Genomic DNA, 25899 nt, shown 5'->3' with positions numbered 1-25899 from the left:
GTCACCAGCATATCATGGGCAGACCCTAGCACAGAGGAGGGAATGGCTCCTAAACACTGCCACCTGTGGCCCAGGTCCTGGACTCCCCTCATATTAAAAAAAAAAAGAAGAAGAAAAAGAAAGACAAAGGAAATGCATGATAATAACCCAAGTAAGTACTAAGCGCACAATTTCAAGTACTGATTTTGCTGCTCATTATGGGGACTTGATTAAACCTAAGTCTCAGTCTGCAAACTGTGACTGACAGCTCATGGCCAGCACACAGTGACCAGGATTCACTGAGTGGCTGTTAATGTTTTTCACTAAGAAGACTCTGAGACTAAGTAGTGTGGCGGTTGAGTAGCAGAAGGGGTCTCTCACTCATGCCTAGGGGAGAGACGCTGTGAGGTCTGTGTCTGACTCTCTGAGGTGCTCGTAGAGCACTGCTTCAATGAAGTTCCAATGCATAAGAATAAGACAGGTTCTGTGGGATAAATTGTCTTATGCTTCTTTCTTATCAAGGAATATCCCAAATCTTCTGCACAGATCGAGGCTATTTAAGTAACATTATTCCTCTCATAAACCTCTCATGAGCAGTAACTAGATTATGGTTCCTGAAGAGGAGAGTGGCAGCCCATTCTTTTTTCATTTTATTTTTTTGGTTTGGGGGCCACATCTGGCAGTGTTAAGGGTCACTCTTGGTGTCATGCCCAGAGATCGCTTCCGCTGGTATCAAGGGGCCTTGTAACGCTGAAGACTGAACCTGGGCATCCTCAGGCTTTGCTTGTGATCCTGCCCATTGAACTGTCTCTCTGGCATGTAACATCACATCCTTTATCATTAAGCGGGGTTATTTCTTATCAGAGTTTGATGGCTTTGTGCTTTTCTTTATCTTTTCTGGCTTCCGGGCTTCACCCAATTTCCTGGTAGAGAAAGGTAAAAGACCTCAAGTTCCATTGACCTTTTGGAAAGGAACTCTGAGCAAAATAAAGAGCAAGATTACTGGCTGCTAGCTATATCCTTTACAGTGTGCTTCTTACATTTTACCTTATTCTTCTGAAAGGTACATGTCATCTTATTTTATAAATGAGCAAACTGAGGCACTGAAATGATGACTACAGTTACATAGCTAGCATTTAATATAACCAGGATTTTGTTTTGTTTTGTTTTTCATTTTGGTTTTTTTGGAAGGAGTGTGGATGCCACACTGGGCAGTGCTCAAAGACTATTTCTAGCTCTGTGCACTCAGGAGTTACCTACTCTTCACGGTACTCAGGAAACCATGTGTAGTACTGGAGATTTAAACCAGAGTTGCCTTGCCACCACTGCATGTACTATCTCTCTGGCCTCTGGACCGTCTCTCCAGGATTTCAGCTGAGATAGCTGGTACCTTCCCACTCCTCAGTGCATTCTGGAATGGTGCTCTTGAAATACATAGCACAGGGGCCTGGAGAGACACACGGCCAACCTGGGTTCAATCTCCAGCATTGTATATGGTCCTCCGAACCTGCCAGGCATAATAAATTCCTAAGTGCAGAACCAGGAGTAACACCTAAGCCTTGGTTGTGGCCCCAAAACCAAAGAGGAAGGGAGGGAGGAGGGAGAGGGGAAGAAGATGGGAGGGAATGAAGGAGGTAGAGGGAGGAAAGGAAAGGAAAGGAAAGGAAAGGAAAGGAAAGGAAAGGAAAGGAAAGGAAAGGAAAGGAAAGGAGGAAGGAAGGAAGGAAGGAAGGAAGGAAGGAAGGAAGGAAGGAAGGAAGGAAGGAAGGAAGGAAGGAAGGAAGGAAGGAAGGAAGGAAGGAAGGAAGGAAGGAAGGAAGGAAGGAAGGAAGGAAGGAAGGAAGGAAGGAAGGAAGATCACAGCTTGAGAATCTCTGATCCCTTGCGAACTGAGAGAAGACGAGGGTGGGGCAGCTCTGCAGGGCAAGGCTAGGAGTCTAGACACTCGTGACTGAGTTCATCCTTCAGAGTCCTGTGTGGGCTGAGACAGCAAGCTGGGACCTGCCTTCTGTCAGCCTCCTGTAGCATCAACACTGCCTGACTTCTGACACCAATGGCATTAACACTGGAGAAGAGGGGACCAGGGAAACAAAACACTGGCTATAAAATTCCAGTTTAAGTAATGCCAGCCTACATGCTGAGGGACCCCAGCTGCCTCACTGGCCTACAGTCATCTTGACTCGTTTTATCTTTTCCATCATGCTCCCGGCTATCTGCTTCCTTACTCCCATGACATGGGACAACTTCACTGCTAAACTTGTTGAACTTGCTAAGTGGGATTTGGTGGGAGACCATATGGAAGAATCTAGCATTGTGACTTTAAGATTTAGTTTTTTGGAGGCATGGGGAGACACCTGGAGGTGCTCAGGACTTACTCCTGGCCCTGTGCTCAGGGATTACCCCTGACAGGGCTTTAGGGACCATATGGGGTGCCAGGGATGGAACCCAGGTTGGCTGCACGCAAGGCAAGAATCTACCTGCTGCCTTGCTATTACATCTTACAATGATGAGCCCTTAACTACAAAGTTTAAAATGGTATTGAACCATCTAAGACCTCCATAAATCAGTTTTAATTCTTCGATAAAGAAATAAGTCCTGTTCTCCTGGGTTTATGCTCAGCAAAATGTAGGCCAGTTTCAAAAGACTTGATGACATGCAGAGGATAGGGTTACTAAAAATCATGAGCTTTTTGGTGGTTTCAGAGAGGCCCCGTCATAGGGCAGGTTGGCCAGGTGACCAGTGCTTTTCCTTTTAAAAGCCAGGCTCCTTGGCTACTGTTTCATTCTTGCTCCCCTGCATCCCTGAGAAGTGAATAACCGCCTCCGGGAAGCGTGACAGTGGGGTGGATGGAGCTGAGCTCTGACTGTCCCATCACACCAGGCCTCAGAAAGCATGTGGTACTCGGAGAATGTGGCTTTTAAACAGAGACTCTCAGTATTTCCCTAAAACCTGAACAGAACTTGGGTCCCACATATAACCTTCCCTCTGAGTCTTTGGAGGGCCCCTGAAAACACAGATTGCCGAGCCTGCAACTGAGGTTTTTAAATTCTGGTGGAGTCTCTCATCAGCTCCTAGGTACTTTCTGGGTCATGGAACATGGAGCTAGAACGGCCTGCAGCAGGGAGGTAACAAGGGGCAACACCCTACCATCAGAGTCCTGGACCCTCACGTGACAAGTCTTGTAACCTCTGTGGGCCCATTTCATAGTGGACAAAGTGGACCTGAGCTCCTGAGTGAGAAAGGCCCAGACACTGCCGGCTCCGTCCCATGTAGCCACTAAGCCGTTGGGACACTTCTCTTGGGCTTTCCTTCTACGGGAGGGAGAAAGGGGCCTTTGCCCTAAGTCACCATCTTTCTTCAAAGCGTTGTGCGGCTTCTCTAAAATCCTTCAAGTAAGGAACAAGAGGGATAGCTCCTGACGTAGCTGTGAGGGTGTGAGGGAGCTCCTGGTTCCCTCACATAGGGCTACAGGGACCCCGAGCGTCAGAAAGCACAACTCAGAACTGTCACTCAAGCAAATTGCTGTGGGAACTTCTCCCTGTTCTCAGGGGCCCTTGACCACTGAACTCTTACAAATCCTGTTCATTATGTCGAAAAAAGGCCATTTTGCATGCAGCACTATGTACCTGGGGGATGAGATGATTGTTCTGTAACCCAGTCTGATTTGAGAGTGAGAAATGATACACAAATATGCTTATTTGGCAGATTAAATGGAGAGTTAATCCCTTCAAAAATAATAGCCACTGACTCTCCTCCAGATGTTATTAGATCGCATCTTTGAAAAGCAGGGCAGCGGAAGCCCAACTGAAGTCACAGCTTAATTGTGACACTTCTCTTTCAAAACAGCCACTAATAGTGCTCTCCTGTTTTGTTGGGAGCTGGGTTACCTGTTCAGTTTAGGCACAAGATGGTGGGCAAAAGGAGACAAAGGTGAGATGCTTCTGCCAGCCCAGAGCAGAACTGAAAAGAGGGTCCCTCGGCACCCCCCCCCCCACTCAGTGGGATTCACATCAGAGAAAGACTCAGCCAGACACATCTCTCCTATCCCAGAAACTAAACTTCTTGAAAACCCTCTTTGTTTCCCAGAAACCCTCCTTGGTTCCATGACCAAGGCCATAGCTGGAGCTGCCAGCAGGCTCTGGCTTTGGTGAGACGCGTTGGCATCTTAGTGGAGTCTCTTCAGAGACATAAGGAGGTCCATTGGATGCTTTTGGGATGTTCATGTTTTAGTGCTTATGTATTTTATTTATTTGTATTTGGTTGTTGCCATGATACCATGGGGCGGGGGAGGGTGCAGACTTGCCTGTGGGGCTAGCCCATACTTTACTTGTTTTGCTTGACAGGCCTCTGCCACTTTAGTGATGGTGCTCACTTGAGCTGTTCGTGGCAGTGGTCTTCCAGGTCCACACTTTTCTGTTGTGATTGGACACGCTTGGTTGCAGTGTCCCAGGGAATCGCCCACCGCAACATGGCACTGGGGGTCCCCAGCAGCAGGACTGCTGGGGGACCATGGGCCACAGTCACTCCACCTGCTGAGCTCTCCAGGGCTCAGATGGGCTCCTCTTCACGACTCTGGCAGCATGTGTGAATGAGCTGGTCAGAACTTGCAGTGCCTGAAATAGGAGAGCGGTGCCCTGGAGTGTTTACGTTGTTTATCTGTTGGGGTTGGCCTCATCCATCATTATAATTTTTCCTTTTGCTTCATTTGTATATTTTCAATGTTTATTAGAGGCCCGGGAGCTGACTCCAAGGGCTGGCGTGCAAACTTTGCATGCAGGAGGCTCAGCTTCCATGGAGCTGGCAATAGCTCCTGAGCACTGCCAGGTGTGTGCATTTTCTTTTATTGTTTGGGGACACACCCACCAGTGCTCTGGGGCTGCTCTTGGTTCTGTGCTTATAGGAAGGTCACTCCGGGTGGTGCTCAGGGGACCGTGCCATGCTGGGAAAGGAACCTGGGCCTCCTGCATGCAAAGAATGTGCCCAGCTGGTTAACCTATCAGGCCCCACAAGGAGACTTTTTTTTTTTCACTTTTTGGGTCACACCAGCTATGCACAGGGGTTACTCCTGGCTCATGCACTCAGAAATTACCCCCTGGCGGTGCTCAAGGGACCATATGGGATGCTGGGAATCGAACCCAGGTCAGCTGTGTGCAAGGCAAATGCCCTATCTGCAGTGATATCCCTCTGGTCCCACAAGGAGACTTTCTTAACCTTAAAAAAGATCATGACAGGGACCAGAAAGAGAGTTTAAGTGAGTGGGTAAGGCACCTGATTTCTACTCAGCTGGCCTGGATTCAGTTCCTCGACCCACATAGGGTCCTCTGAACCCTGCTAATGACCCCTGAGAGCAGAGTTGGGAATGAACCCTGAATTCTGGTATGGCATTAAAACAACAGCAGCAAAATTAGAATTATTTTTTCCCTTAATTTTTCTTCAGTGGTAGTATTATTAACAGACTTGGCACCTAGAAGCCAATGCTAGGATGAGCTTGCATAGACTCACTCCCATCTGGTCCCCTATTTAGACTCCACTCTCTCACCACCAAGAGAGATCCAGTCCCTGAGAGGAACCTTTAACGAAGCACGATGTTCACATTTCACCTTTCAAAAGCCCACCTGCTACTTCATAATAGTAGCAGTGAAAATTGTTGTCACTTAAACGCATAAGTTATTACCATGGCAACTCTGTGTGAAGATTGTTTTACCATTCTTGGCAGAATGCACAGGGAGATACAGGACCTTTAAAACTGATTAAAGTTTTTCATTGCTCCCCTCTTATCTGTATCTTTTCAAGGTCATTCTAGATCACCGAACAGTGCTGTTAGTCATAGAGTTGACTTCCTCTGGTCGTAGCTGGACACCTAGTCCAGTGACACTGGAAGGACTCAGATATTTCAGTACGGGGAGTGCTAGATGTGATATCTGCCTGCCTCGCATTTTCCTCTTGTAAGCCTGCTCATCCATTTCAGGAGCAGGTGCCTGGGGCTCAGGAGCCGGCAGAAGTGCTTTGGTGTGTATGTGGGGGGGTTGGGGGTGGTGGTGGAGGGGATGGAAGAGAGTTGAAGCTACCACAAGAGGAGAACAAAGACCCTTGGGTCAGTGGGTCTCCAGGATATTCTGTTTGTTTTGAGACCACGCCTGGTGGTGTTCAGGGCTCACTCCTCGCTCTGTGGAGGAGCTGCTTCTGCTAGGGCTCAAAGGACCAGATGGGGTGTCAGGGATCAAACCTGGGTCAGCCTCATACAAGGCTTACCCATTGTACTATCTTTTCAGCCCTGAGGGGTACCCTATTCAGCAGTGACAGTCCAGACTGTGAGCAGAAGTGAATGGTGTTGAGGGCTTCTTCCTTTCTACACTGTGCTCTGAAGTGTGCAGTGTAGAAAGGGCTTGCTGTGTTTCAACTGGAGATATAGTAATGACTTGGGCCCCAGGAGAAATGATTGATGCCACCCCGTGTCAAAATCGGGCAGGGGGTGAGCCTCAGGGAAGCTGGCACAAACCCAGGTGCTCAGGCAAGCAGCCGCCAAGGAGAGAGCATGGCCAGATAGGGACGAGGAGACAGCCCCAAGCACTCACGTGCTGAGTCCCAGGAGGAGCTAGCAAGGAAAATTGCACAATTCCTTCTTCTGCAGTCTTGAACTCCATTTGTACTGTTAAGATGTTTTGTTTTGTTTTTCAGCCCAAGAGCAGAGGGATAGACTAAAATGAATGCTCTGCCGACCCCACCCCTCACTCCCACTCCCACCCCCAAGCCTAGATATAACAGGGCTGAAGTGGCACAGCAGAGAAGCAGTCCCACTTTGGGCCCCCAGCCCCCGCCCTGGAGAATTCTTCAGGACCAGCCACCAAATGGACTCAAAGGTGTTGGTGCTGGATTCCAGGCCTTCCAATTTCACCGCTCCTTTACGACCTGAGGAAATTTTAAGTGGAGGATGACAAGAATCTTCTTTTGCATGCCCCAAATCTAAATGTTTCTTCCCTGGGCTTTATAGCACTTCATAAATAACCCATAGCCAAGATAACACTTTCTTCCCCCCCACCCCAACACCCTCCCTCCACCGCTCCCTGCATTGCAATTCTGTAGCCTCCGAACAAAGGCTCTGTGTATATGTGTGTGTGTGTGTGTGTGTGTGTGTATGTGTGCGCGCGTGTGTGTTTAAAGAGATATTTGTTTATTGGAAGGGAACAAACCGGTTAAAAACTGCAGTGAACCGAGAAGCCGGGCGCTGCAGGCCGGCCTGGCTTGGTGGCGGTGCATGGTGGCGTGCAGCGGAGCCCCGGGAGGCTTCGGGAGGGCGGCGGTGCCCGCTGCTGCACCAGTGAATGAGGCCCGCTGGCGGGGGAGGGGCCGACGCGCGGGAGGTGGAGGTGCAGCCGCAGCCTTCGGAGCTTGCCGCTAAGCCTAAGGAATGATTTTCTCTCTTCCGCAGTAAGTGCCCCTTCGGCCTTGGGCAGCCCCTGGCCCCGTGTGTGGCCGTCTCCATTGTGACTGCGCCCAGCCATCGGGGGATGGGTCGCGGCGCGGGTGGGAGCTGACGGGGCTGCGGGGAGGCCGGGCGCTCCCTGTATTGTCCTTCCCGTGCCCCAGAGCCGGGCTGGCAGATCCCTGAGGGATTGATCGCCTTGCTGTCAAGAAGTGGAGTCCTTGCAAACGACGCGATTGTGTCTACACAGACCGTGTGGCAGCTTCCGCATCTGACAGCTGCCCAGAGCGTCCAGTCTCTGTTTATGTCAGCACAAATCCAGAGACTTTAAATTAATCGGGTATGGGGGTTTATTTCTTTATTAGTAATTTTTCAGCTATGCTGTTCATACTGGTATAGGAATTTTAGTTTTTGTTTTTATTTTTGCTTAGTGATACCAATGTAGGGAAGGGCCTGTAATATTAAATACCAGAGCGCTTTTAATGTGTTGGGAATAAGACTGAAATGTCAATTGCTCCACAAACTGAGTTTGCTATTTAAGCTGTCATGTCGCATTCTGAATCTTTGGCTTTACGTATAGAATGAAAGTAACCTGACTTGATTTTGTTGGGGAAGAGAACAGGATTCCTAAGTATTATATAATGATACATCATTGCCAATTAAAAGGAGAGCTTGCCTTTATTATTTTCTACCCATAATCCCTGTGAGAAGAACACCTTATTTGAAACTACTCCTTGGTTAAACTACTGTTTTTGTTGCACATAAAAGTGCTTTGGTTTTGTTTTGTCCAGTTCTCCTTTGTCCAGGGGTGAAATTTTGTGGTGTTGTTCTTCCAAACCTAAAAAAATCATGCTTTTTCTGGGGAAATTGGATTTGTCAAAATATCTATATATATGTATGTGTGTGTATATATATATATATATACATATATATGGAAACATATATACATATATAACGCTGTTTCCATATATACACATAGTCAAGAAGGCCAGGTTAGATGTGGGCAGATCTCGAGATGGGAGCTTCCCGACCCCGCTGCTGGGTGGGTGATATACCGTAGTGCTGCGGCTGCTCCCGGGTGCAAGGGGCTGGCTCCTGAACTCGCCTCCTCGCTTCCCAGTATGAATTCAAGGTGGACGTTTTCCTAAGAGCGGTGTTGACAGACCTAACCTGGAGGCCAAGTGGCCTGGGTTGGCCAATGATAGATACTTCCTGACTTGTGGGAGATAACAGACACAGACTCAGCAACAGTGATGGCTGTCACGTTTTCGACGTGATGGTCTCGGGAGCAACCCTGTGTCAGGTGCACTTTTGAATATTCTGCCTTTGGTATGAGATTGGGACATAGAGGCAGGTTTAATCTTTTATGAAATTTCCTTTTTTTTTTTTGCATCACACCCATTGCTCAGGGGTTACCACTGGCTCTATACTCAGGAACTACCCCCGGTGGTGCTCAGGGAATCGTAAGAGATGCAGGTATCTAATCCAGGTGTGCTGCATGCAAGGCAAATGCTCTACCTGCTGTACTATTGCTCTGGCCCTCAATCTTGCTTTGTGGGACACATGCTTCTCAGCAGCTGCCTCTGACCTCCCCCTTCCTCTCCTCTTTAATCCATCTTTAGTATGTGCGTGATGTTTATTAATCGGTACTTCACCTACTTGGTAAGCAATGTGTATGCCTAGTAGTGTGACAACAAATTACTTAGTGACAAGGCCTTTACCTCTTTTCTTTAAACTCTAACCTGGTGGGCCAGAGATTTAACTCAGGCCCCCAGAGCCCTGCCAGGAAGGCTCTTAGGTGCAGAACCAGGAGTAAGCCCTGAGCACTGCTGAGTGTGGCCCTCAAACAATAATAATCACTGTCATCCCGTTGTTGCTCATTGATTTGTTCAAGCGGGCGCCAGTAACGTCTCCATTGTGAGACTTGTTGTTACTGTTTTTGGCATATCGAATACACCACGGGAAGCTTGCCGGGCTCTATAAGAGGGGCGGAGAAATTGAACCCCAGTTGGCCTCGTGCAAGGCAAACGCCCTACCGGCTGTGCTATCGCTCCAATCCTTGAAATGCTAAGAGGCAATGCTAGGAGACATTTATTCCCCCTTTTTTTTTTATTCCCCTTCTTTCCCACTTTGGTTGTCGTGATGGTAGAGTTGAACAAACCAGCCCAGGTCAGAAATGAAGTAGGTCAAAACAATAATAATAGGTAAATAAAATATAACCTGCCCACCTCTTTTATGAAAGCAAATTCAAAGGAATGAATGAATGAACATCACTTATTTAGAAGGTGCTTACTGCAATCCTCTATATTGTGGAATTATAGTGTCCAAATTAGGTCTGCTTTCGACAATGAGCTCTTTGGGATGAAGACCTATATTTCAGTTCTTTGAGTCCTCAGCATTGGGACCACAATGGGGCAAATGGTTAAGTGTTCCTGGGAGGAAAGCTTAGAGGGGACATGTGTGTGCTTACAGCACAGCATGTGGTTGATACACACCTCCCCCAGGAGTTCTCTGGACTCAGGAGGCCAGACTTCTTTGTGGGGTGGGGAGGTTCTCCAGCCAGCACTCAGAACTGCTTGATTCTATGCTCAGGGGTCACTCCTAGCAATGCTCAGGACACTCTATGTGGGTGCTGGGGACCAAACTATGTACAATGCAAATGCCTTCCCCCCACTACTGTCTGTCTCTCTGGCCCAAATCAAGACCTCTGACCTTGTTTCCTGACAGCAACAAAAATTGTCCTCTACAAGAGGCTGCTGTGTGCACATTATCAGATGCAGATCTTATGTGAGATCCATGAAGTGGGAATCGAACCCAGGTTGGCTGTGTGCACTTACAGGTGCAGGATGAGATTTCTGCACTTACCACTGACGTTACTTATTCTCTGTGCCTTGATTATGCCAAATGGTATACTAAAAACATGTTCAACTTTGTCATGAAGGTTAAATGAGTTGATAACATGTAAAGACCAGGAGGCACTACAGATGTCCACATGTCCTGTAGACGTTTCATTTCACAAGTGTGTAGGCTCGAAAGCATCCACAACATAGAAATGTGAAAACTATGGGATCACAGTAGAAAATCTAAGTTTTATTACTATGAATCTTTGAGCACTGTGTTGGTGGATACCAGTGACTTAGAGTACCACTGTCTTAGTGACTTAGAGTACCACTGTCCTAGAGTACCACTGTCCTAGAGACGCCAAGAACATCATTTCCTTTGCCCCCCCTCGTCCCCCATCACCCATTACTGTGCCACTCACCCTGGAACTAAGAGGAGTCAACATTACTGTGTCTCTGTTTTTGCATACAGGTTATTTTGTTGCTTATTTCTTTATCACTCAACTCTGTGTGTTTGTGTGTGTGTGTGTGTGTGTGTGTTGCCAGGGATTGACTGTAGTGCTGTACACATGCAAGGCATTCTTCTAAGCCACATTCCAGCCTGTTATCTTTTCACTTAAAAGTGTGCTCTCTCGGGGCTGGAGCGATAGTACAGTGGGTAGAGCATTTGCCTTGCACACAACCAACCTGGGTTCAATTCCCAGCATCCCATATGGTCCACTGCCAGGAGTGATTCCTGAGTGCAGAGCCAGGAGTCAGCCCTGAGCATCGCCGGATGTGACCCAAAAAGCCCCCCAAAAAAAAGTGTTCTCTCTCTCTCTCTCTCTCTCTCTCTCTCTCTCTCTCTCTCTCTCTCTCTCTCTCCTCTTTTTCATCCATACCCAGTGGTCCAGTGGTGCCCAGGTATTATTCCTGGCTCTATGCTGAGCAATCATTCCTGCAGTGCTTAGGGGACCAGATGTGATGCGGGTGATCAGCACTGGGGTTGGCTCCAGGGAAAGCAAGTGCTGTTCTAAACTTGCTGTACTATATCTCTGGCCTGGAACCCTTGTCTTTTTTGAATGAAAAGAATGGAGTCTTCAGATGGGCAGGTCAGGTGCTAGGAGAAGCAGTGGGACTGCTCTGATGGGCACTACAGGAGGGGCAGGCAGGCAGCCCGGGAATAAGCCCTGGCTCCGAGCTCCCCTCCTGCTCAGGGCAGCTCTGGGGGCCTGGCTGCATCTCCAGCCAGAGCCGTCCTGGAGGGTAACCACTGCAGACTGCACGCCAAGCTCCCTTCCCTGCAAGCCTGGGGTTCTTCTAAAGCCAGAGCTTACAGCTCTGTCCAGGCCTGGACCTGGATTCTGTTACCGCCTTTTTAATAAATCATCCTGTGAGACTGAAGGGAATTTCTCCTGTGGCACTTGCAGTAAGAAAATAATCTGGAAAACATCTTGAAAAGCATCATGAGCATAGTTTCTGGCTCGTCAGGCCATGCCAAGTGCCCTTCATGTGTGTTATCATTTGAACCCTCCCAATACAGTTTAGCCAGACACTACTGCCGCCACCATTTTTTTTCTGATGGATAAATGCAGTCAGGATTCAAACTCAGACCCTGGCCATAAAGTTTGTGTGCTCTCTGCAACATCAGAAGCCATGGCCTCCTCCCATGCCTGACTGCCTTTTGGCACTGTTGGGCGCAGAGTCTTTATGAAGGACCCATGGCTACGTGAAGGAGGGGATGGTGGAGTGCTGTGCAATCCTGGTCAACAGTGATGGTAGTTCAGGCACCTACTGACACACCAGAGGCTTTACTGTGTCCACTGGCTCCTGGATTACTTTGCAAAGTGACCAGGAAACTGGGAGATGGGCAGGTTTGATTCTTGCAGGATGCACAACCCTCAGATGGTACAGGGCAGCTCAGACCCAGGTGGCTCTGGCCTCATGTTCCCCCGATGCCACTGTCCCTGAAACTTGAGAGACCTCTGAGGCCTGGGAGAGATGAAGGGCCAGAGTGTTTCCCCCTACATCATAAAACTAACTGGTAATTGAGCCAGAGCGTAAAGTCAGTTCCTGGGGTTGATTTCTGTCCACACTGTAAGATGCAAAGAGAAAAATATATCCAGGTACACAGACATAGCAATGTGGCTCACTGAAAGACTCACTCTGGTCAAAATGCTCACCTGTGAGAGGGCCTGCAGCCCCCTGGCCCATGGATTCCGCTGCAGCAGGAGTGCCGTGGACATGGGGTGCTAATGGCAGGGTCCCCAGCGCTATGAGAGCACCTGGGCCAGGGGCCCAGCTTTTCAGTGAGCGTCAGTCAGAGCTCTCAGAGGAGGGAAGGGCTGGCAGCAGAGGAGCCACCAAATGCTTGAGCTGCAAAGGTCCGGGGCTCAGCTGGTCTGTCCAGGAGGGTGAGGAAGTGGAGGCATTGGGGTGGGGTCAAGCCTGCATCAAGCAGGGGCACTAGGGCTGCAGAACAAGGGTGGGCAGCGGCAGCTGGTGTGGGTGAGGTCGCGCCTGCTCCTCTTCCTAGTGTCACCTGTGGTAGTTCTCACAGCACCTCAGCACATGAGCCTCGCCAAGTGGGGACTTTTCCAAGAAGACCTTTCTTCCTTTCTTGGGAGTCAAGTCACCAGAACATTATCGTACCTTCTAGAAGGCAGTTTAGGGGAGAGTTTCATTTTGGGAGTCAATGATCCCCCCTCAGCTGCTGTCGTCCCAGTGAGTCCAGCATATATACTGACCCCACATCTGTCCCTGTTCCTGTGGACTCAGTAGAGTTAGACCTGCTCCGTGCACATAGACAACAGACCCATCTCCTCCTTTTTGGTCAGGGGAGGTCTGGGCCATACTCGGTGGTCCTCACAGCAGCTTGTTCTGTGTTCTGAGATCACTCCCAGCAGTGCTGAGGGACCATATGCAGTGCCAGGAATCGAACTAGAGGGTGACCATATGTAAGGCAAAGCACCTTACCCTAGTATTGTCCCTTTAGCCCAGCACCCCTGTTGGACTGACACAGCCGCCCCATCACGGGCCAGCTCTACACATGAACCTGTGGGGTCCGGCAGCTGTTCAGTGCTTGCGTAGGAGGAGGGAAGCACCCATGAGAGGCGCAGTCAGGAAAACCCCCAGTGAGCCAGGGCTGTGTATTCTACCAGGGAAAGCCACTGGCCACTGCAGGTTGGACTCCTTCCAACTCCATGGGCAAAGATCAGGGTATTGGCACCCGTCCAATTGAACCCTGGAAAACTGGACTGTGTGGACTGCGCCTCTGGCACTCCAGCTCTGCAGGAGATAGGACTGACTTTCTGTGAGTGGGTGAGTTCTCCAGTCCCTTTGGAAATCCACCACAGCAGGAGCCGTTTCAGAAGGTGTCACCTCTGTGAAAACTCCTCCTCCCTGGTCACTTTCTCCTGCCCCCACTAGCAACAGCCTCAGCACTTGTGAGCTGACCCCACCCTCGTTGGCACGTGCTTCTCGCCACTCACCATCGAGCTTTGGTTTCTTATCTCTCGTTTTTTTTTTCCACCCCCTGTAAATACGTGTAGGGTGAAGAAGCTGAAGGAGACCTTTGCTTTCATTCAGCAGTTAGACAAAAACATGAGCAACCTTCGCACCTGGTTGGCCCGGATTGAATCTGAGCTCTCGAAGCCCGTCGTCTATGATGTCTGCGACGACCAGGAGATCCAGAAGCGGCTGGCAGAGCAACAGGTGGGGAAATGAGCCAGGAGCTTTTGTAGGATTAGGCACCATACCTGCTCGCTCACACCTGCCCCAGGTAGGCCGTGCGCTTTGCTTGTTCACCTTGGCTGGCTCTGCCCAGAGAAACTTGTACCCCTGTCTCTCCACCACCCTCGGGAGTACAGCACCCTGTGAAAGGCTTTGAGTGAGTGGTATTTAAGATGTAGACCTTGACTTCAGTGGTGAAGAGGTTTTTGTTTGACTTTTCTTTTTTGATCTTTGGGCTTCACCCTAGTAGTGGTGGGGGGTGAGGTGGGGAGGGTCACCCCCGAGGTGTTGGTTGGGGGGTGGTAGGGGGGATTGTGCTGTGCCAAGATCCAACGCAGACCTTCCACATGCAAAGCATGCACACCAGCCCTTTGAGCTATTTTCTTGCTTCCCTGAACAGGTTTTACTTATTTTGTTCGTATGTTTTGTTGTTATTTTTTAAGTTTTGATTTTTTTCATTGTATGGTTTGGAAAGGCAGAAATTGAATGGAAAATAATTTTCCAACCCAGGAATGTTGTCGTGGAACAATACTCTGTTGAATCGAGTTCACCCCCCAAAAAAAAATCTTCAAAGAGAGATAATAAAAAAACGGTCTCCTCAGGAACACAGCTGGACTGTAGCTTAGGAAGTGCCTCTTGCAGTTGCAGTGCGAGCCTCAGCACTGTATCATCTCGAGTCGGCCCCGGCTGTTCCTCATTGTCAGATGCTGTCTGGTGTCACTGATCTGTTCACATCCCAGTGCCCCCGGGGGTCCCTCATGTTCAGGTTTAATCTCACGCAGTTCCTGAGCTGCTCTTTGATTTTGAGGTCATCCATATCATTCTTTCCGTCACCTCTGCCTTCTGCAGACCTGTTCTGACAGACAGCTCTACACAGTGTTGGTTCTCACACTCTGATCTCTGTTCTACACGTTGTTCCTCAGCCCTGGTGATACACTGGCAGGATTACTGCCATGGCTTCTTCCAGTCAGAATTGAGGGCTGAACCTTTTTGTTTCTTTTCGAATGCTGTGGGAGTGGGTTACATACATTGTGCTGGTGGCCCGGGTGGTTGGAACCCAAGCCCTCCACACAGAGGCGTGTGCTCTGACCGTTCACTTCAGCCTCCTCCCCATTCCAGAACGTTTTTCAGAAGAAGGTGGTCTGAGGGTAATTTCTCCTCAGTTCAGGTTAGCCTTGCTCTTGGTCCTAAATGACATCTCCCACTCCCACAAAATAGAACTCAGTGCTTAATAGTGCTCTTGGCTTAAACCTTGATTCATGCCTGCTTCACAGTCCCTGTTTAAAGGATGCCTCGCCCTCAGATTTCCAAAATGTTATAGAAATATAATTACTGGTTTTCCCACTTAGCCTCTGCAATTTAAACATGTCTTTTTTTCAATGGAGGTCATCTAAATTCTGTCTTTGCTTTGTGCAGAAATGAGTAATATTGAGATAAGTACCATGTTAATGGACACTAATACCTCCTCAGTCGGGTCGAAGTTACTGCACATTAACAGCTTTATTTTTAAACTAGCTCCATTAGGGGAATTTCTCCAGCAGTCTCCTAATAGAACTGGCCTAGCAAATAACCATTTAATCCTGAGTGGGGCGTTTTTGTAGGTAGATAATAGAGAGACTAAAAACATTTTTCCTCTTAAGGAATGACTAACTTTGGCAGTAGCTAATCATGTTTATTCACATGTTACCAATCTGATGTGTGATAGGATACATTAAATTGTAGGGAATTTTTTCCCCACGAGCTTACAACTTGGAGCAGTTGCCATCCTTTCAGCCTTGCTTGTTTCTATAGAAAGCAGCCGATCATTTTGATCTGGTTGAATCCAAGGGTTCCTCATTACACAATTCAGTCACCTCATGAATTCCTATCCCCAGTTACCACTCCCCAACTCCCCACCCACCCCCAAGGTGGAGGGGTATTCAGGACCACCATTGCCATAATGAAGTCCCATGGTTTTTTATTTTATTTTATATTTCTTCCATCACACAGTCCCCAACTGTATCTGTCCAAAATTATTTGTTTCTTGGGTGACAGCAATCCAGTTCAGTGGAGATCAAAGTGCCATAGGGTCAGATTCCTTTCTTGAGTAATAAACCCATTTCTTGCTCCTAGAGGGTCCACATGTTTTATTTTAGGCACCACGATTTACAGTTTTTCTAATAAGAGGATTTCATTCATCCAATGTTCTAACATCACTCCCCTCCACTGGAGTTTCTGCTTCATCCCACCATTCATTCTACCCCTCAGCCCCTGCCCCCACAATGGTAAACTTAGATCTGTAGATCAGCTCTCAGGTTCTGTTGCTTTTGGCCATTTGCTCTCACCTTACTCTATCTCTTTATATCCCACATAAGAGGGAGAGCATTCTGCATCTGTCCCTTACTTCTGACTAACTTTACTCAGCATGGTACTCTCTAGATCCGTCCATACACATAACAGCAAATTGCATCACTGCATCATCTCTTATAGCTGAGTACTGTCTCATTGTGAATATATACCACCATTTCTTTACTCAGTCATCCGTTCTTAGACACTTGAGTTGTTTCAGATCTTGGCTCTTGCAAATGGTGCTACAGTGAGCATAGGAGTGCAGATGTCTTTTCAAAATAATGTGTTGGGGTCCTTGGGGGTAGATGCCAAGAACTGTAGTGAAATTGCTGGGGTCCTACGGAAGCTTAATTCTAGGTGTTTTTGAAAAATGTCCATAGAGGGTTTGACCAGTTGACATTCCCACCAGCAGTGGATAAGGGTCCTTTCCCCCACATTCACACCAACACTGGTTGTTTTGTTGTTTGTGCTGTGTACCAGTCTCACTGGAGTGAGCTGCTGTTGCATTCTTGTTTTGATTTGAATTTCCCTGATGGCCAGTGATGCAGAGCAAATTTTTCATATATCTGTTGACCCTCTGTATGTCCTCACATTTCTTGACCCATGAGCCCACTCCATGCCAGCAGCATTGCTTCCTGTGTTTCTCTACCACAATCACTATCCTGTCTGCCCTCCCTTTGCCACTCAGTGCAGGACCCCAGGCCCTCAGGCATTCAGGATCACCTCAGCATGGTCTCCACATGTACATGAGACCCTGGGGATTAAGCTTGCCACCTCATGCTTCCCTGGACACACGAGCCATCTCCTGGGCCTTTCTCTGGGGATCGCTCTCAGCAGGGCTGCCGGGATGGCCTCAGTACCCAGGGCTCCAGGGTTGTGTGGGGGAAGTGGTTGGGGTAGAATCAAACTCACAGCCTACACTTGCCCGTCAATCCCCTTAAGCCCTTGCACCTTGCCTCTTAAGGACCCCTCAGATCACACTGGACCCACCCAGATAATCTAGGATGATCTACGTCCCTTCAAGTCAGTGGATTCGTAGCAGCTTTAATTCTCCTTTGTCACGTAACCTAATATAGTCTGGAGATGAGGACATGAATATCTTTGGAGGGGTCTGGAGCCTAATTTTCTACCTATTAAAGATAAGTCTCGAGGAACATTTTAGAGTTGTTTTTCTTTATGGTTGCCATGTGTTTATCGTCATGCTAAGCCTAGACTTGAGATATTCCATCAAAGGCAGAGAATAGAAATGTGTTGCCAAAGAATTCCAAAGGGAGCCATCTGGCAAAACCCTACCTGTGCTTCTGTCCTCATTACATGCCATGAGATGCTCGATTGCTTCCGTAGAGCAGGTGTAAAAGTTTGGGGTCCTCTCCTCATGCCCTCCTCCCCCCAAAGTGACAGAGAGCCGGTTATCCCCCACACGCTCACTGTCATGTCCTGGGGGTCTGCTGCATAGTGGAGGGTCCTTCTATTTCCTCTTCTCTGTGCATCTTCACAGAGGGAAAGGGTGATAAACTGTGTTCCTGGAGGAAAAATCCTCCAGGGTGAGCCCTTCAGCACCCCTCTCCTTCTCCTAGTTCCTTTGGTTCCAGTGTGGGCTGCAGATGGCACCCTGGGGTGTGGGTGGCACTTTGTTGGCAGCCGGGACTATGACCCAGGGCAGGAAGTGCAGATCCTCCTGCCCGCCCACCCTTCAGCATGATCTGGTCTGAAGGCACGTTTCGCTCTGTTGTGACGGCAGGACCTACAGCGGGATATCGAGCAACACAGCGCTGGTGTGGAGTCGGTGTTCAACATATGCGACGTGCTACTGCATGACTCGGATGCTTGTGCCAATGAAACCGAGTGTGACTCCATCCAGCAGACCACCAGGAGCCTGGACAGGCGCTGGCGGAACATCTGTGCCATGTCCATGGAGCGGCGCATGAAGTAAGCCCTGCACTGCCTCACGGGTCTGCAGCTGGGCCCGCGCTGTACCCGCACAGTCTGAGTGAGGTCCCTAATGAGGCGCATCCCTGGGAAGGATGTGGGTTGACAGGGCTCAGTGGGCATGGCCAGTGCTCTCAAGAGGAATCTACCAAGAAAACTGTCATGAGGGGAATGCTTCGCCCGGCTCTCTGTGTCTCAGGCTGAGACCATGGCTGAGGCCTTGTGTCCCAGCTAAAGATGCTGGAGACGTCCTGATTCCCACTGGCACCGCCAGCACTCTCAGGCTCTTGGCACCCTCAGAAGGAACATCCCAACCAAGAAGTGATGTCCCCAGTTAGTTCCTGAGAGGGTGAGCTGGGTCGGTGGCCCCTGGACCATACCAGGGCTGGGGACACAAAGGGGCTGGATTGAGGGAGCACAAGGGGCCGCAGGAAGCTCCAGGTTGGAAGGGGTGACTCGGAGTAAGTTGCTCTCTTCCCTTCAGAATTGAGGAGACCTGGCGCCTGTGGCAGAAGTTCCTAGATGATTATTCCCGCTTCGAGGACTGGCTCAAGTCTGCTGAGAGAACAGCTGCCTACCCAAATTCCTCGGAGGTGTTGTACACCAGTGCCAAAGAGGAGCTGAAGCGGTTTGAGGTAAGCCCTCTTCTGGCAGGGTCCTCGTCACCCACCCCGCCTGCCTGGCCCCTGCTGGTAGCATGCGTGCCCCCTACGAGGGCCGACTTTCTTGTGTCCACTAATATTCTAATAATGGCCTATTCCCCACTCCCCACCCTGCCAGCTGCCAGGCAGTGACATTGACCCCTAGCAGCTGATCATTTGGGGGCCCCTGCCTGCCATGGTACTGAGGGTGCCTTTATGCCGCAGGCCTTCCAGCGGCAGATCCATGAGCGACTCACACAGCTGGAGCTCATCAACAAACAGTACCGGCGGCTGGCCCGAGAGAACCGCACCGACACGGCCAGCAGGCTCAAGCAGATGGTCCACGAGGGCAACCAGCGCTGGGACAGCCTGCAGAAGCGCGTCACAGCCATCCTGCGCAGACTCAGAGTAAACCTTCCCGCCCCGGACTGTAGCTTGTCGGGGGAGCACTAGAGGGGCCAGCATCATGGGATCCTGGGATCTTGCTGTCAGGCTGACCTGAGCAGCGGCTCGTGATTGTCCGCAAGACCCGCCCTATCCCTGTGCACACTTACCTTTGCCTTAGGTCCAAAGCCACCAGCATTCTTTTTCCAAAAAGAGGTATTTCAACTAGAGAGATATAGCGGTGGAAGCTCTTGCCTTGAGTGCAGCCAGCTCTGGTTTGATCCCCAGCACCACCTGGTCCTCTGAGCACCATCAGGAGTGATCCTAGAGCAGGAGCAATCCCTTAGCACAGCCAGGTGTGGTCCAAACCCTCACATCCCCTGCTCCCCCGCAAAAGATGCTCCTGAGGCAGCAGAGCCTGTTGATGTGGTTTATGTCACTGAACCCCTCTTTTTCTCTACTCACTCCTGGAGGTTTGGATGCCAGCTCATAGGTACCCACAGCACTGGAGTGCTGATGTCATGGGGTCTGTAGAATCTGTTTGCTTCTTCAGGGGCTTAGGGGGGGACCACACCAAGCTGGCTGCTTCCACTTCTGTGCTTTGGAGACTCCACGGTGCTGGGGAGCAAACCCAGGCCCCCACATGCAAAGCACACATGCCTACTCATTGATCTGCCTCTCTGGGCCCTGAAGGCACCTCTGGTCTCTGGAATGAGGCCTGCTGTGCCCAGCACCCCTGTTCCATTTGGTTGGTTTTGCACTATGAGGAATGTGGATATGCACCCCCCCATCGTATTCCAGAGGTTAGGGGCAGGGAACACTGGGTGAACTTCAGAGCACAGACTCACCTCAGAGGTGGAACGTGATTGCTGTGTGTGTGTGTGTGTGTGTGTGTGTGTGTACATTGTGTGTAATGTACATTCATTTTAGCTTCCTGTAAGTCAGACAATAGCATTTGTCAATCTTTTATAAGTACACGTTTAAACAGGACCAGGAAGTAATTTTAATCTGGCTTCTGTTCTCAGAGCAGAAAGCTCTTGAAACCAGTTGAGGAAGATGAGAAGCTGCACTTTTCTTTTTTTTCCTTAACCTTCTGAGGAAGAAATCATCGAGCATTTTGGACAGCCTTCTTGCATTAATTTCTCTGTTCCCTACTCATTTGACTGTCAGCACTATAGTCCTGTAACTGGCACTAAATGTTGCATTTTTCTGAAAATCAGCTGCCCGTCTCTGAGGTGGTAACCTGAGAGGCATCCTTAATTAGAGGTGATAAATCTCTGGGTCTTCTTGCTCCAAGGGAACGTTCAGAATTACATCAGTGCAGGCCATGCTCAAGCCCGAGGCCAGTACTTTTCCACCGTGAAGCTACTAAATGCCTTTGTTGAAGTGAAAGCAGAAACGGGCACAGGACCTGGCCTGCCCTTCAGGGGCTTCCTAAAGGTGCTGATCCCAGGCTCTGATCTGTGTTTCTTGCAATCTGGCCATTTTGTTAAATAAATCCTACTTTCTTTCAATGACTATAAATTGAAGTTTTCAGATCATCGATAAGCAAATTAATTTTTAGCTATATGGCATTTTTTCTACTTACCAAACCATTTTAACAAACTATTGTACATACTTGGCAGTGCAAGTCTGTGTGAATTCAATGGCAAGGTGTGAGCCACCCGTGGTACACTGTTCATGGGACGGCCCCCTATGAGCCTACCCTGGGTACATACCAGCGTCAGCGTTTCACAGGACAAGTAGAGAGATAATCCCCGACCTCAGAGTAAATGCCGGGAGAACCTCAGAGGTCATCCTCATCCCCCGTTATCCTCACACCTTCAGCCATGGGGAAGACGGGAGACTCAGAACTCTAGGGGTGGGTTTGGTGTCACACTGCCAGAACAAGACTCAGACTCCTGTCCCCACACTCTCTGGGGACACTGAAGGGTCCCCTGGAGGCTCCCCAGACAGGTTTCTGCAAGTGTTCTTGCCTCCCACCTAAAGTCTCCTCGCCAACACAAGCATGATTTTCTTTGCTCTTGCAGCATTTCATCAGCCAAAGAGAGGAATTCGAGGGCACGAGAGACAGCATTGTGGTGTGGCTCACAGAGATGGACCTGCAGCTGACGAACGTGGAGCACTTTTCGGAGAGTGACGCTGACGACAAGATGCGGCAGCTGAATGTAAGTGACAATGCACTCTGGCCAAGGCAACTTCCCCCGGTGCTCAAAGAACAGGTCACCGGCTTGGGAGAGCAGCCAGGCTGTGTGGTCTGCATGCTGCTGGGTCACCACGAGCAAGGGCTCTGCTCCTGACCGCCGCGGGGGATGAGCACCATGCCCTATGTTCTTGTTGTCATTCATAATCCTCCTGTTGGGAACACACATGAGAGCTCGGTGAGATGCTTCTTCTCCAGCACTGAGTACGACTCGCTGGGGGGCCATGGAAAGTGTGTCCAAAGTATGTCACTAGCAGGGGTCATCTGCCTCCCACAGTCACACTTTCATCTCACTGTAATTCCATCCTTGGCTGCACTTTACAAGAGGTTGAAATTCGAGATTTGTCTTTTCCAACCTAATGACCCCCAGACACTGTTTTTCAGTCTCTCAGGAACAAGTGTCCATTGGCCACTTATTGGGGGGATTGTCTATTTCCACTCAGTGTCCCTCACACAAGTCCTGTCCCTCACACGCAGTAATAATCATTGTACCCCCACCCCACCCCCAAGGCAATTGTTTTAATTATTTGGAAAAGTTAGTGTCGGGGCAGAGTGGGAGGAAAACAGATTCAGTCATTTTAAATGAATCTTTGTTGTCATTTTAAAACTTATGAAGGTACTAAAAGAGGCAGAGGAACAAAAACAAAAATGACATTTCCATGCTTTGGATGGGCGTAGGAGGGGTTGCCCTTAAGACAAACATTGTTTCTTGGGCAGCAAAGTGGCTGATTCCCAAAGTGGCTGATGCTGTGCCTGCAGGGAGCACTGGGATAACCTAAGGGTGGGAAGAGCCCCAAGGTAAGTTTGAGGAGGGTCCTGTTGGTCCACTAAGGAATACAGATTTCCATGCGGGCACCAGGCCATTTTGTTTCTGTGAAAGCCGAGGCCATCTGGGAGCCTCTTGTCTGGCTGGCCAGGGAAGTACTTTCGTTGAGACCTACTTTCTCTTCCTCAGGGGTTCCAGCAGGAAATCACCCTGAACACCAACAAGATCGATCAGCTCATTGTTTTTGGGGAGCAGCTGATTCAGAAGAGTGAGCCCCTGGATGCCGTGCTCATCGAGGACGAGCTGGAGGAACTGCACCGCTTCTGCCAGGAGGTGTTCGGGAGGGTTTCCCGATTCCATCAGCGCCTGACCTCTGACCCTCTGGTAGGGGCACTTTCCCCCGCAAATCTGCTGGTGGACCAGATTTTTTGAGGAGGATTGTTGGGGGGGGACGCATTGGGGACACACCTGACAGTGCTCAGGGACCACTCCAGGCAAGACGTAGGAGAACCATATGGGGCTCCAGGGATCAAAAAGGGGTTAGTCACATGCAACAAGGCAAGAGTCTTCCCCCCTGTAGTGTCTCCTCAGCCCCCCACAGTTACTTCTGCCTCAGACATAGCCTCAAATTCCCCTCATTTGTAAACAGCGCAGTGTGTAGTCACTTTTCTTTGGTGGAGAGAGAGGAATAGCAGCTCAGGGAGAAAACGGTTCTGTCTTACGAACAGTAAGATGGGGAAGTGAGGAAGAAAGGGACCTTGTGCAGGCGATCCTTGGATCTTATCCACAACCCTCTTATCCAAACCCTCTAACCCTCTAATGACCTTAAACAGATTTTTAATTTTCAGCTTCTTGGAGGAACCTGCCAGTAGCCGTCTCTGAAACTCTGGCTTCTCTTTCCTTCCATACCAAATTTTAGCTCTTTCCTAGAACGGGATGGGGAGTTTGTGGAAAATAGATCCAAGGCTCCCTTTCTTCCCGCCCACATAGAAAGCCCTGGAAACCTGATCGAAAAGCAGATCCTTGGCCAGGCTGCCTCTGAAATGCTGATGGCGGCATCTCCATGATTTGCCCCGGACAGGCAGACCTGCCGTGCTCCCTTCAGCCCCTGTGGCTGGCTAATTCTGTACCCTGGCTACTCCCCTTCCAGGACTTGGAAGATGAAAAGGAAGCCTCTGAGACGGAGACGGACATGGAAGACCCCAGGGAGATCCAGACCGACTCTTGGCATAAACGGAGAGAAAGCGAGGAGCCCTCCTCGCCTCCGTCCCTTTGTCATTTGGTGCCCTCAGCACCGGGGCCTGAGCGCTCGGGCTGTGAGACGCCCGTCAGCGTGGACTCCATCCCCCTAGAGTGGGACCACACAGGTGATGTGGGGGGCTCGTCCTCCCACGAAGACGATGAGGAGGGCCCGTTCTACAGTGCTCTGTCAGGTAACTGCTGCCTTCCCAGCACCCTTGGCACAGACCCATCTGGCTTTGTTTTTAGCTCCTCAGCAGCATGGCCACTTCTCCGTGAGCGCAGACCCAGCTTCCAGCAACCCCTGGACCCGGGGGGTTCTGCCCAGCCTCGCTGTGATGTACCTGAGAGCTGGCTCAGCCTCGGTTGTAGGCCAAAAGATAACATAAACAAAACTCACATTTGGGACATCACAGCCCCTTGCTGATGCCACGAGCTCCCCAGTCAGCGGTGGGCAGAGCTTTTTCTCATCCTCCCCCTGCTCCTCCTCCCTCCCACACCCCCGTGGTGGTAACCAGTGTCTCCACAGCTGGAGGGACCTGAGAAAGTTCCTTCCGGACTTTGAGACTCAAAAAGCAGATAAAGGGCCCTGACCACTGTCCTTCCAAATGTTTCTTACTGTTGTGACTTAACGCTTGGGCATTCATCTGCAGACTGGCGCAGTGAGGAAAACGACATTATTCTTTTGCAGATGTAGAAATCCCTGAAAATCCTGAGGCCTATCTTAAAATGACCACAAAAACTTTGAAAGCGTCTTCTGGTAGGCCCCTGCCCGTGCATGTGTCTCAACATGGCAGCACCCTTTGGTGCACGCTGCCCCCCTCAGCCTCGCTCCCATGTCACGTCTGACCTCTGCCTTCTGTGGACACCATGCACCCCAGTCCTGTGTCATGGTGTATTTACACTGCTGTGCTCACACATACCCGCGGGCTCCTCCCCCACCCTCCATCCTCCCTTCCCCCCAAACCATCTCTGCACCGCCCGCTCCTCCCCCATAGGCCTGAGCAAAAGGGACTTCACCCTGATGCCTTTTTTTTTTTTTTTTGCCTAATTCATATTTTCCTTCCATCTAACTGAGTCCTTCGATGTGGGCCAAGCTTTCTTCATGGTGGCTTGGTTTGGAACTATTTCCTCACTTACGGTGACTTCCCGGGAAGGGCATGGCGGGTGGGAAGGAGGGGAGGAGGCGCTGTTGAATTTGTCACAGGAACAGCAGCTCCCACTTCCTTGACTTGCAGCTCTAATGTCTGTCCCCGACCCTAGGCCAGTCTGTGGACCATGACAAAGGTAGAGCCACAAACAGCCCTTAGGTCCCCAGGAACGTCCCACTGCTCCGTCTTCCCACTCCCCCCAGGCCACTACCCTCTTAGCCCCAGACCTGGCCTTGCTGCCAAGTGCTCCCACGACTATAGACTCCAGCCCCCCACATGCCACTCATCCCATTGCAGATCATATGTTTGTCATCCTCATCGTGACCCCCATCTCGTGAGGCCTGGTGTCGCTCGGCTGCATGACTCTCATTTCACTCCCTCCGGGACATAACTGACATTTTGCAAACATGCATGCTTTGCAAGGAAAGCTGCAGATTCATGTTCTACTATAACCCAATGCCATGTGACCTGTGACCTTTATTTTGTGTAACTAAATACGGAGCTGGTGGGTTGGAGAGAGAGAACATCCTGTCATTTGCTGCGTGCTTGTTGTTGCAGCTAAATCCATGTCAGAGGGCCACTCGTGGCACGTTCCCGACAGCCCTTCCTGTCCCAAGCACCGCTACAAAGAACTGGGAGGTGAAGGGACTGCGCAACCCATGCCCTCTGATGCCAGCACCCCTTACAAGCCAGCCTACGTAAGTCCTGACCCACGGGGAGCGGAGACACATGAGGCTGCCAGGCTGGAGAGTTAAGGGCAGAGGGTGGAGGGTGGGTGGGGGGTACACTTACTCAAAGCCAGGCATGCTTTGAGTTGACTTCTCTCATGAACTGTCTCTCCTGGGCTAGAACATTGGCAAAACTATAAGCATCAGGGAACATGGTCTCAGTCCCTCTGTGTCTCAAGGAACTGTTGCTAGAGAATATAGCAGGCCAAGGTATTGGGTAGCAGGTTATCCGGACCCAGGTCAGAGACTCTGCCTCTTGTTGTTCCTTCTTGTCATTGTTAATCTGGCCCTCCCTGGTGCCGAGTAGTGCTTGATGGTCTTGGGGGAGACACCAGAGTAGCCCACCTTGACTTCAGTACCCAGGGCAGCCTGCTACGGCCTGTCCAGTGATTGTGCTTGTGCTCCTTGCCTGGTTTATTGCACAAGGCCAACCCTTTCACTTTGTATGTGTTGTGTCTGAAATGAGGCATGTCACCACCAATCCAAAGGTTTGTTTCTTCCATTTTGCATAAAGAGGCCCTAGTGGATACCACCCAAAGCAAACCTGGCCTTTCTAAAAGGAATAGATTTACTTGGG

The 25899-nt window shown here is 50.0% G+C and overlaps 1 protein-coding gene across 2 annotated transcripts in view; it reads left to right on the top strand.

The window, feature by feature from the left end:
* SYNE2 (spectrin repeat containing nuclear envelope protein 2) overlaps window positions 1-25899 on the top strand; it is a 300041-nt gene that overhangs the window by 265964 nt on the left and 8178 nt on the right. The window contains exons 1-10 of one of the 2 annotated variants that reach the window (XM_055132549.1): window positions 7129-7407; window positions 13773-13935; window positions 18023-18210; window positions 18695-18845; window positions 19077-19259; window positions 21266-21403; window positions 22394-22588; window positions 23355-23637; window positions 24135-24203; window positions 25153-25292. In XM_055132549.1, coding sequence (XP_054988524.1) covers window positions 7388-7407; window positions 13773-13935; window positions 18023-18210; window positions 18695-18845; window positions 19077-19259; window positions 21266-21403; window positions 22394-22588; window positions 23355-23637; window positions 24135-24203; window positions 25153-25292 — 1530 coding nt within the window. In that variant the 5' untranslated portion in view covers window positions 7129-7387. Of the gene's footprint in view, window positions 1-7128; window positions 7408-13772; window positions 13936-18022; window positions 18211-18694; window positions 18846-19076; window positions 19260-21265; window positions 21404-22393; window positions 22589-23354; window positions 23638-24134; window positions 24204-25152; window positions 25293-25899 lie in introns of those variants that run through there. The other variant, XM_055132548.1, reaches the window with a different exon arrangement.

The sequence above is a fragment of the Sorex araneus genome, chromosome 3, assembly GCF_027595985.1.
Source record: "Sorex araneus isolate mSorAra2 chromosome 3, mSorAra2.pri, whole genome shotgun sequence".
In the NCBI taxonomy this organism is placed as follows: domain Eukaryota; kingdom Metazoa; phylum Chordata; class Mammalia; order Eulipotyphla; family Soricidae; genus Sorex; species Sorex araneus.
This window is presented reverse-complemented; position numbering and strand designations above follow the sequence as displayed.